Consider the following 13,146-nt stretch of genomic DNA (forward strand, 5'->3'; position numbering starts at 1 on the left):
ATAGTTCAAACAACTCAGTAGGTATTTAAGTACTAACAAACAATTTAGCACCTACTGGACACTACACAGCTTCTCAAACACTGTAATCATACTGGAAATTTTCTGTCACTAATTTTTGTGTGGTATTTGCTTTTCTCACAGCAATTGCTAAAGCCCAGGTTTACAAAGATATGTCATCCAAAAGAATGTTGCAATACAACAGTGAAACTGAAATACCTCAAACTAGTAACTGTGTGGTGTCCAGAAAATATGGCTGTGATTTCCTGAAAAATTTGAAATATCCTGCAGCACCGCTGTGGTTCTCTGTGGTGCCCTGGGGCATCTCAGTTCATATTTTGGGAACCACAGCTCTATCCCCTATCCTTGCTTTACTTCTTCATAGTTCTAACCACCCTACCTATTTTATTTATGTATTTTGTTTCCCTCTTTTAGAATGTAAATTCCATAGGGATAGACATTTTGTCTTTGATAACTGCTGTATCCTAGTCTCTAAAATGATGCCTGGCATATTAAGGTTCTTTGGTATTTGTTGAAAGAATGCCCAGGTGCAGGAGTAAAAAACTCATCATATTAAGATGCAATGACAAAAGCACGGAATGTAGTAATTCGTAATTTCAGAATTGGAGCTTTATTCAGTTTTGAATAAAGCAGGTTTAAGTGTAGCCAAGAAAATGGGTGGTTGGATTAGTGAAAGTGAATAATGAACCATCAAAGAACCATCTGGCTACTAGGTAAGTCAACCACATAGATTAGTACTAATGTCACCAAAATGATGGCAAGACATGAGATGAAGAGGTATGAGCCAGGTACCAAAGAACAAGAAAATGTATAACCAAAAAGAAAATACTACAAATGAAAGATTTCTTAAGTAAGGGTGACACAGTAATGGGGGTTCTATGTTCCAGTGAGTTCTAAAGGATCCCCAACTCCTACATCACAAGACACAAAGAAGCAGTGTCCTCGCAGGTGTTAGGTTTCTATTAACCAAGAAGATGAAAAAGATAGTACTATAAAGAGTTTGAGGACGTAACGTATTCGTTCATGCTGAAACAGGGTTCCTGAATGCACTGGTAAGACTAACTTCAGGGCAAGAGCTTTATCTTATTCATTGTTTTATTCCTGGAGCCTGTTATAATGTAAAGACTAATTACTGATTGATGTATGGGAAAAGACTCACTGATCAGTCTATAGACTGATCAGAGAGGAATAGAAGAAAGGACTGAGGGACCCAGCAGCCATACACAGAGAAAGCACAAGACAGAAAAACAGAGCAAATATGAATTAATTTTTTGAAAAGCTGACATAAACACAATTGCATCTGAAAAATGATTAAGAATCTCAGAGTACAGGTCATGAAGAACCTAGAGGTAAGATGGGAATAAAGACACAGACCTACTAGAGAATGAACTTGAGGATATGGGGAAGGGTAAGCTGGGACAAAGTGAGAGAGTGGCATGGACATATATACACTACCAAACGTAAAGTAGATAGCTAGTGGGAAGCAGCCGCATAGCACAAGGAGATCAGCTAGGTGCTTTGTGACCACCTACAGGGGTGGGATAGGGAGGGTGGGAGGGAGGGAGATGCAAGAGGGAAGAGATATGGGAACATATGTATATGTATAACTGATTCACTTTGTTATAAAGCAGAAACTAACATCATTGTAAAGCAATTATACTCCAATGTAGGTGTTAAAAAAATCAAAGTACACATACATAATTATATATGCAAGTTGTTTTAGTGTACAATATTTTTTTTAATTCATAATCCCAGTCACATTCTAAAATGCTTTTTTTCTTTTCAGTGTATAAATTGACTTAAGTGTAAGAAAAAAATAATGAAAGTGTTTTTATCTCCCCATGAATTAGGCCATAAATGAGATTCTCAAAGTAACTACAAATTAAGGGGTCATCTGTTATTAACAAACACCAGAGAAATGTATTAAACATTGTAAAATCTAGTAGACAAATGGTAATATGTATAATACTGAATCCTAAAGCTTCTTTTAACCTTTCATTGTAAATAAACAATGACTCAGGGAAAAGGGACATTTAAAAGAATAATCATATGTATTATTAAAGCAGAAGTGATGAAATTTTCAGGATAACAATGTATTTAAATAATAACCTTGCTGGACTTGAGCTCACCTCCTCACGCAAAAACTCCAAAATCACAATCAGCTGATTTTTCAGCAGAAACTCTGCAGGCCAGAGGGAGTGGCATGATATAATTAAAGTGATGAAAGGAAAAAACCTACAATCAAGAATAGCCAGCAAAACTCTCATTCAGATTGGATGGAGAAATCAAAAGCTTTACAGACAAGCAAAAGCTAAGAGAATTCAGCACCACCAAACTAGCTTCACAACAAATGCTAAAGGAACTTCTCCAGATTGAAAAGAAAAGGCTGCAAGTAGAAACAAAAAAATTCTGAATGGGAAAGCTCACCAGTAAAGGCAAACATACAGTAAAGGCAGGAAATCATCCACACACAAATATATCAAAACCAGCAATCATGAAGAGAGTTACTAATGCAGGATATTGGAAATGCATTTGAAATTGAGACCAGCAACTTAAAACAATCTTGTGTGTATATATATATATATATATATATATATATAGACTACTAAATCAAAACCGCATGGTAACCGCAAACCAAAACTACGATGCATACAAAAAAGAAAAAGCAATCCAAACACAACACTAGAGAAGAGCACAACAGAGGAAGGGGGGAAAAAAAGGGCCTTCCCTGGTGGCAAAGTGGTTAAGAATCTGCCTGCCAAAGCAGGGGTCACACAGATTTGATCCCTAGTCTGGGACATGCCACAGAGCAACTGAGCCCATGTGCCACAACTACTGAGCCTGTGCTGTAGAGCCTGCAAGGCACAACTACTGAAGCCTAGAGCCCGTGCTCTGCAACAAGAGAAGTCACTGCAATGAGAAGCCCATGCACTGCAACGAAGGGTAGCCCCCAGTCACTGCAACTAGAGAAAGCCCACACACAGCAACAAAGACCCAACACAGCCAATAAATAAATAAATAAAATGAGGAAAAGAAAAAAGACCTACAAAAACAAATCCAAAACAATTAATAAAATGGCAGTAAGAACATGCATATCAATAATTTCCTTAAATGTAAATGGATTAAATGCTCCAACCAAAAGACACAGACTGGCTGGATATGAAAACAAGACCCTTATATATGCTGTCTACAAGAGACCCACCTTCAGATCCAGGGACACTTACAGATTGAAAGTGAGGGGATGGAAAAAGATATTCCATGCAAATGGAAATTAAATAATAACCTCAGAATTCTACATCTATCAATCAATCATTATCATAATAAATATACTTATAAAGCTAAAGCCATGAAGCTAATGGTTGAACAAGAATAGCATTAAAACGAATTTATACATAAAAAAATTTTTGGCAAAATTTCACAAGCTTGTCCATTTTAGAGCCATTCTTTCTTGTTCAATCCAAAAAACAAATCCTAGCCAGCAAGTGCTGTTACTTCAATAATGTAAAGTTTCATCCACTTATGATCCTGATCTGTATATTACAAAGAGCATTCATCCCCAGATAAAAGAATATTTCATTAACACCAGGCATTCTCAAAGCCTAAAAGCTTAAGAAATAATTTTTTAAAACCAATGACAGTTAAAATAAGGGGCTCTGAATTTGAAATGCTTTGTTAAACTTTATTGTATAGACTAAAATTTTGGTTTCCTGGACTCAGTAATACTAAACTGCCTATTGGGTTTAGTGGCTTCTTGCATCAGCTCCTGCAACTGTCCAATTTGTTCATCACGAAAGTCATTAAGTCTTTCTTCTGGTAGGGAGATTCCAAAACATGCTTTTTCAGTTGAATTGCGTCTGTTTTCATTAGCTTGTTGCCATAGCACCGCTGCATATGCCTAGTAAAAAGAAAAAAAAATTGAAGGTTATAGATATTAAAATCAGATCTGTATTCATTCATTTAATGTTGAAGAACTTAAAGAATCCTATCACTGAGTCTTGTGCATTTGGCAAATAAGACACGAACAATATAGAGCTGTGTCTTTACTATTCAGTGATAGTTTCAAATACATATATCTTATTTTTAGCATTTTAAGAGTTTTATTACCAAAGTCCTGAATCTGGAAATCTAGAAGGTTCAAGGCAGGTAGGAGTGGTCCATGAATGGGCTTCAGGAGCATGCATAAACCACCCAAAAATCATACACAAAATTGTATGTACACAAACATGCACGTAGTTCTGGGGCCATAACTTTCATCAGATTTTCAAAGGGGGAGTCATGGGTCTTATAGGCTTAAAAGTGGGTCTCAAAATTCTTTAGGTTCATTCCCCTGTCTTCAGTTTAAAAACGAATTTAAATCACACTTAGAAAAAATTTTCAAACCTTTAAGCTTTCAATATTTAACAACCATCTTTGCCAGAAAAAAATTCTACATTTTTCACACTAATTTTTCTCTCATTCTTTTAATCAGGCAGGAAGTACTGCTGTATTTCAGTTCATGAAGTTAAATTATGTGCACCCTCTGGGTAAGTAACAAATTAGTTAACTCTGGATAATGCTGCTATTGTATCTGGTTTAAGATAATTAAATTGCTTATAACTGTTAGATACCAGCATCACCAAAGAAACTTTAATTTCAGATATTCCAAACCTTTATTTGAATTGGAAATAATATCTTTGTCACATTTTACAGAAACCCATTTCATATAATACTAAAAAACTGCACATACCCTAGGGCTTTATAAATTCCACTTCTAAGTATATGCCCCAGAGCATAGTTTCTCAACCTCAGTACTATTAACAAAGTGTATAATTTGGATAATACTTTGTAATAGGGTGGGTGGGAATTTGTTTTTGCATTGTAGGATGCTTAATAGTGTCCCTGGTCTCTACCCACTAGATGCCTGCAGCACCCCTCCTCTTAGTCTTGATAATCAAAAATGTCTCCAAAGACTGCCAAATGTTTCCTTGCAAGCAAAACTGCCCAGGTTGTGAACTACTGTCCTAAAGACACTTTACAACATGTGGACAAGAGGCATTCAAAGAATGTTCATTGTGGCATTCCTTATAAAAGCAAAACATTGTTTATTAATAAAGTGTTTAGACACTTCTTTATAATCCATTAAGTAATTATATGTCTGTATTAACATGAATAAATCTCTAAAATAATCAGAATCCAAAAAGCAAGTTAAAAAAAATTTATACATTTGTAGAAGTAGAAAAACCAATACTCAAATTCATATGAAAATGTGAGAGGCCTTGAAGAGCCAAAACAATCTTGAAAAAGAAACAAAGTTGGAGCATACACAGTTCCCAATTTCAAAACTTACTGGCTTTAGGGTAGATATATAGAGAATAATGGAATAGAACTGAGCATCCAGAAATAAACCCTTACATATATGGCCAACTGACTTTTGACAATGGTGTCAAGTCCATCAATGGAAAGAATATCTCTTCAACAGATACTGCTGGGAAAATTGGATTTCCACATGCAAAAGAGTAAAGTTGCATCCCTACCTCCCACCATATACAGAAATTAACACAAAATGGATGAAAAACAAACATAAGAGCTAAAACCATAAAACTCCTGGAAGAAAACAGGGGTAAATTTTCATGACTTTGGATTTGGCAACAAGTCTAAGATATGACACCAAAGGCATAAGCAACAAAAGAAAAACTAGATAAATTGGATTTCATCAAAATCAAAAACTTTTGTGCATCGGAAGACACTCAGAGTGAAAAGAAACTGCAGAATGGGAAAAAATATTTGCAAACTATGTCTGATAAGCATTTAATAACCAGAATATGTCAAGACAATAAAAAGACAACTCAAAAAATGGGCAAAAGACTTGAGTAGACATTTCTCCAAAGATATATAAACCATCAACAAGGACATGAAATGATACTCAACATAATTAGTCATTAGAGAAATGAAAATCCAAATCACAATGAGATACCACTTAATACCCACTAGGATGACTATAATAATAGACAATAAATAAAAGGAAAATAACACATATGGGTGAGAATTTTTAGAAACTGGAAACTTATACATTGCTAGTGGGAATATAAAATGGTATAGCCACTGTGGAAAACAGTTTGGCAGTTCCTCAAGAAGTTAAAGAATTACCGTCTGATCCAGCAACTCCACTTACAGGTATATACCCCAAATAAATCAAAGTAGGAACTCAAACAGATACTTGTACATCCATGTTCATAACAGCATTCATTATTCACAACAGCAAATATGTGGAAACATATCCATCAACAGATGAATAGATAAATAAAGTGTGGTGTGAACATACAATGGAATATTATTCACACTTAAAAAGAATTCTGATACATTCTACAACACAGATGAAACTTGAAAACATTATGCTAAAACTGAAATAAGCCAGACACAAAAAAACAAATATTGCAGGATTCCACTCATGTGAAATATGTAGAACAGGCAAACTTATAGAGACAGAAGTGTAATAGAGGACACCAGGGGCTGGGGGAGAGGGAGTGGGGATGTACTGCTTTTGGGGCACAGAGTTTGTTTGGGTAAGAAAATGTTTTGGGTATAGACAGTGGTAACCGATGAACAAGACTGTAAATGCAATCAATGCCCCTGAGTGGTACACTTAAAAATGGCTAAAGTGGGGCTTCCCTGGTGGCACAGTGGTTGAGAGTCCGCCTGCCAATGCAGGGGACACGGGTTTGTGCCCCGGTCTGGGAAGATCCCACACGCCACGGAGCAGCTAGGCCCGTGAGCCATGGCCGCTGAGCCTGCGCGTCCGGAGCCTGTGCTCCGCAACGGGAGAGGCCACAACAGTGAGAGGCACGCGTACCGCAAAAAAGAAAAAAAAAAAAAAGAAAAAAAAGGCTGAAGTGGTAAATTTTATGTTATATGTATTTTTACCACATTAAAAAAAAAGCTATGCAAGGAGTTCTACTCCCATTAATAGTGCAGTACCTTCTATCAAACCAACCCTCCTGCAGATAACATAAAGTCTACACAAAATATAATCAAACAACAATCCCAAGACACTGGAGAGCAACCAAATCAGAAAGTAGAAAGGAGCTGACAGAATGGTGAATGGCAGGGAACACAGGGTTAGACTGCCACTTTTATGGCATTTTTTCCGAGGGAAGATGCCAGTTGGTGCTGCAAGGTTACTGAGGACTCAGAGCACAGTGTGGGAGAACAGCAGCAGCTGGAAAGTAAGAAAGGGAAATCTCAGAAAAAGAACTACAAAAGGGGAACCCCAAATTCTGCAAATAAACTCTGCCAAAATCTCTGGCTAACCCCTTAACTAAGCATGCTCATGACAGACTAAAGCCCAGCTAAGGCAAAAAGAACTAAATAGACACTTTTTGTCAAGGGGGACACAGAGTTTGGAATATGAGTTCTGCCAAGTTAACTGCTTGATAAAACAAAAATCAATACACTTTGGAAGAACACAGTGGAATAATGTCTCTACAATGTATCTATCATTCACAGTGTCCAGAAAAAAATCCAAAATTACAAGAATCATGAAGAAACAGAAAATGTGACCCATAATCAAGAGAAAAGGCAATGCCTGAAATGGTTCAGACATTAAAACTAGCAGCAAAGGATTCTGAAGCAGCTATTATTTATGTTCAAATACATAAAAGAAAATGTCATAATAAATGCATAGATGAGAAATCTCAGCAGAAAATAAGAAACTGTAAGAACCAAAAGAAAACTCTAGAACTCTAAAATGCAGTTATCTGAAATTTAAAAATCCTCATTGACTGGGTTTAACAGCATACTAGAGATGAGAAAAGAAAGATTCAATGAACTTGAAAGTATGTCAGTAGAAATTATCCAACCTGAAAGTGAAAAACTATTAAAGAATGAACTTAATCTATATTCCTGTTTTTCTGCCAGTACCATACTGTCTTGATTACAGTAGCTTTGAAGGGAAGGCAGGGAGCCTGATTCCTCCAGCTCCATTTTTCTTTCTCAAGATTGCTTTGGCTATTCGGGGTCTTTTATGTTTACATACGAATTGTGTGATTTTTTTGTTCTAGTTCTGTGAAAAATGCCAGTGGTAGTTTGAAAGGGATTGCACTGAATCTGTAGATTGCTTTGGGGAGTATAGTCATTTTCACAATGTTGATTCTTCCAGGAACATGGTATATCTCTCCATCTATTTGTATCATCTTTAATTTCTTTCATCAGTGTCTTAAAATTTTCTGCATACAGATCTTTTGTCTCCTTAGGTAGGTTTATTCCTAGATATTTTATTCTTTTTGTTGCAATTGTAAATGGGAGTGTTTCCTTAATTTCTCTTTCAGATTTTTCATCATTAGTGTATAGGGATGCAAGAGATTTCTGTGCATTAATTTTGTATCCTGCTACTTTACCAAATTCATTGATTAGCTCTAGTAGTTTTCTGGTAGCATCTTTAGGATTCTCTATGTATAGTATCATGTCATCTGCAAACAGTGACAGCTTTACTTCTTCTTTTCTGATTTGGTTTCCTTTTATTTCTTTTTCTTCTCTGATTGCTGTAGCTAAAACTTCCAAAACTATGTTAAATAATAGTGGTGAGAGTGGGCAACCTTGTCTTCTTCCTGACCTTAGTGGGAATGGTTTCAGTTTTTCACCATTAAGGAAGATGTTGGCTGTGGGTTTGTCATATATGGCCTTTATTATGTTGAGGAAAGTTCCCTCTATGCCTACTTTCTGCAGGGTTTTTATCATAAATGAGTGTTGAATTTTGTGGAAAACTTGCTGCATCTATTGATATGATCATATGGTTTTTCTCCTTCAATTTGTTAAGATGGTGTATCACGTTGATTGATTTGCATATATGGAAGAATCCTTGCATTCCTGGGATAAACCCCACTTGATCATGGTGTATGATCCTTTTAATGTGCTGTTGGATTCTGTTTGCTAGTATTTTGTTGAGGATTTTTGCATCTATGTTCATCAGTGATATGGTAATCAAGACAGTATGGTACTGGCACAAAAATAGAAATATAGATCAATGGAACAGGAGAGAAAGCCCAGAGATAAACCCACACACATATCGTCACCTTATCTTTGATAAAGAAGGCAAGAATATACAATGGAGAAAAGAAAGCCTCTTCAATAAGTGGTGCTGGGAAAACTGGACAGCTACATGTAAAAGAAGGAAATTAGAACACTCCCTAAAACCATACACAAAAATAAACTCAAAATGGATTAAAGACCAAAATGTAAGGGCAGACACCATCAAACTCTTAGGCAGAACACTCTATGACATAAATCACAGCAAGATCCTTTTTCACCCACCTCCTAGAGAAACAGAAATAAAAACAAAAATAAACAAATGGGACCTAATGAAACTTCAAAGCTTTTGCACAGCAAAGGAAACCATAAACAAGACCAAAAGACAACCCTCAGAATGGGAGAAAGTATTTGCAAATGAAGCAACTGACAAAGGATTAATCTCCAAAACATACGAGCAACTCATGCAGCTCAATAACAAAAAAACAACCCAATCCAAAAATGGGCAGAAGACCTAAATAGACATTTCTCCAAAGAAGATATACAGATTGCCAACAAACACATGAAAGGATACTCAACATCACTGATCATTAGAGAAATGCAAATCAAAACTATAATAAGATATCACCTCACACTGGTCAGAATGGCCATCATCAAAAAATCTACAAACAATAAATGCTGGAGAGGGTGTGGAGAAAAGGGAACACTCTTGCACTGTTGATGGGAATGTAAATTGATACAGCCACTATTGAGAACAGTATGGAGGTTCCTTAAAAAACTAAAAATAGAACTACCATATGACCCAGCAATCCCACTACAGGGCATATACCTTGAGAAAAGCATAATTCAAAGAGTCATGTTCCACAATGTTCATTGCAGCTCTATTTACAATAGCCAGGACATGGAAGCAACCTAAGTGTCCATCAACAGATGAATGGATAAAGAAGATATGGCACATATATACAATGGAATATTACTCAGCCATAAAAATAAACGAAATTGAGTTATTTGTAGTGAGGTGGATGGACCTAGTGTGAAGAGTGAAGTAAGTCAGAAAGAGAAAAACAAATACCGTATGCTAACACATATATATGGAATCTAAAAAAAGAAAAAAAATTGGTCAGAAGAACCTAGGGGCAAGACAGGAATAAAGATGCAGACCTACTAGAGAATGGACTTGAGGATATTGGGAGGGGGAAGGGTAAGCTGGGAGAAAGTGAGAGTGGCATGGACATATATACACTACCAAACGTAAAATAGATAGCTAGTGGGGAGCAGCTGCATAGCATATGGAGATCAGCTCAGTGCTTTGTGACCACCTAGAGGGGTGGGATAGGGAGGGTGGGAGGGAGGGAGATGCCAGAGGGAAGAGATATGTGGACATATGTATATGTATAGCTGATTCACTTTGTTATAAAACAGAAACTAACATACCACTGTAAAGCAATTATACTCTAATAAAGATGTTTAAAAAAATGAACTTAAGATCAGTTATCTGTGGGACAATGTCAAAATTGTGTTTAAATGGAATCCCAGAAGACAATGAGGCAAAAATTCTTTTTGAAAAATAAATGTACAGGTTCAAAAAGATTAGCAAGCTCCAAGCAAGATAAATACAAAATGAAGCCACACCTAGGCATACAGTAGTCAGATTGTTGAAAAGGACCCATAAAGTAAAAATCCTAAAAGAAACTTACATAGTATGACCATATGTGTAGAAAATATATATTCTTTAGAGTTATATACATATGTTCAAAATGTATGAAAACAAGCGTGGAAACAACAGACACCAATGTCAGGATACTGATTTCCCCCTTCCTTGTTTTTCGAGGCGAAGACTGGGGTAAAGTTTTAGCTGTACTTTTAGTATTCTATTTGCTTTTTAAAAGACTGATTTAAGCAAATACTGTAAAATGTCAGTATGTGTTAAATCTGGGTGGTGGATATATGAATGTACTTTATACAATTTTCTTCTTCCTATATTTTGGAAATTTTCATAATTTTACACTTAAAAATTTAAGTATACAAAATTCTAGAACATTTCACTGGGGTATAATTTATAATAATTAAGGTAACAATCTAATGCTTATCTTAAATTCTTATGTTTCTTGAGAAAACTAGAAATGCATTTCACACAGAAGTGTGAGGAGGAGGTCCCAGTTCAAGATGACAACAAAGAAGGCTCCTGAACTCTTCTCTTCCCACAAACACACCAAATCTACAGCTATACATAGAACAATTTTCCTCTGAAAAAAATCCAGAAACTAGCTGCACGACTCTTACATATTGGGTAAATAAAAAAAAAATCCACACTGAAAAAGGTAACAGAGGCTGAGACACAATCTCCCCATAAACCCCAACCCAGCACTGAGGATCTGCAAATAGGTGGGCACCATCCTGGCATGCTCCCATTACCCTGCCACAGGTTGTCAGTATCTCTACGAAAGAAGCTTGTAAGGCTGGTCTAATAGTGATGAACTCTTTCAGCTTTTGCTTCTCTGTCAATAGTAAGTCCGTATCTATCAACAGTTATTTTAAATGTCATGAACTAAATTATTCAATCGAAAGACACAGAGTAGCTGAATGGATTAAAAAAACAGACATAACTATATGCTGCCTACAAGAGACTCAATTCAGCTTTAAGGACACAAACAGACACATGGAAAAAGATATTCCATGCAAGTGGAAACCAAAAGAAAGCTGGGGTAGCTATACTTACATCAGATAAAACAGACTAAGACAAAGACAAAAAGAGATACAAGGAAGGTCACTGTATAATGAAAAGGGGGTCCATCCAAAAAAGAATGACATTTTTAATATGTATGCAGCAAATATTAACAGATCTAACGAGAGAGACAGGAACTACAATAATAGTAGGGGGCTTTAATACCATACTTTCATCAATGTACAAATAATCCAGACAGAAAATCAGTAAGAAAACATTCAAGTCCATCTCGTGTAACATGCACTTTAACAAACATTTACAGAACATTTCATTCAAAAGCAGCATAGTACACATTCTTCTTAAGCACACATGACACATTCTGCAGGATAGACCTTATGTTAGGACACAGATTAAGAAGACCGAAATCACATCAAGCATCTCTTCCAACCACAATGGTATTATTACACTAGAAATCAATTCCAGAAAGAAAACTGGAAAATTCATAAATATGTGGTGATTAAATACCATGAAATTGAACAACCAATGGGTCAAAGAAGAAATCAAAAGCGAAATCAAAAAACATCTTGAGACAAACAAAAATGGAAATACAACACACCAAAACGTATAGGATGCAGCAAAAGCAGTTCTAAGAGGGAAGTTCATAGTGATAAATGACTACATTAAGAAAAAAGAAACACCTCAATAAAAAACCTAACTATATACCTGAAGGAACAAGAAAAAGAAAAACCTAAGCCTAAAGTTAGTAGAAGGAAGAAAATAACAAAGATCAGAGCAGAAATAAATAAAATAAAGACAAGAAAGGACAATACAAAAGTTCAATGAAACTAAGCTGATTTTTTGAAAAGATAAACCAAGTACACATACCTTTAGCTAGATTCACTAAGGAAAAAAGACTCAAATGATATTAGACATGAAAGAGAACAATACAACTGTTCCCACAGAAATGGAAAGGATCATCAGAGACTACAATGAACAATTATCCATTAACAATTCAGACAACCTACAAGAAATGGATAAACTGCTAGAAACATAAAACCTACTAAATAAGACCGAATCATGAACAAATAGAAAATCTGAACAGACCAATTAGAAACAAGGTGATTGAATCAGTAATCACAAACCTCCCAAAAAACGTAAGTCCAAATGGATTTACTGATAAATTCAACCAAACATTTTAAGAATACCAATCCCTTTCAAACCCTTCCAAAAGACAGAAGAGAAGAGAATACTTCCAAACTCATTTTACAAGACCAGCACTATTACTCTGAGACTGAAACTAGACAAAACAAACAAGAAAAGAAAATTACAGGCCAATATTCCTCATAAACATGAATGCAAAAATTCTCAACAAAACATTAGCAAGCCCAATATAACAATACACAAAAAGGTTCATACACCATGATCAAATGTGATTTATCCCTGGGATGACATGGTTCAACATC

General features: G+C 35.8%; 1 protein-coding gene across 1 annotated transcript in view; it reads right to left on the reverse strand.

The window, feature by feature from the left end:
* Nucleotides 1-1,560: 1,560 nt before the first annotated feature.
* The window catches only part of SDHAF3 (succinate dehydrogenase complex assembly factor 3), an 83,314-nt gene continuing 71,728 nt past the window's right edge, over nt 1,561-13,146 (reverse strand). Inside the window, exon 2 of the mRNA XM_079931898.1 lies at nt 1,561-3,913. Within this exon, the coding sequence (XP_079788024.1) occupies nt 3,710-3,913 (204 nt within the window). The 3' untranslated portion in view covers nt 1,561-3,709. The remainder of the gene's footprint in view (nt 3,914-13,146) is intronic.

This window comes from Stenella coeruleoalba, assembly GCF_951394435.1.
Source record: "Stenella coeruleoalba genome assembly, chromosome: 9".
NCBI lineage: Eukaryota > Metazoa > Chordata > Mammalia > Artiodactyla > Delphinidae > Stenella > Stenella coeruleoalba.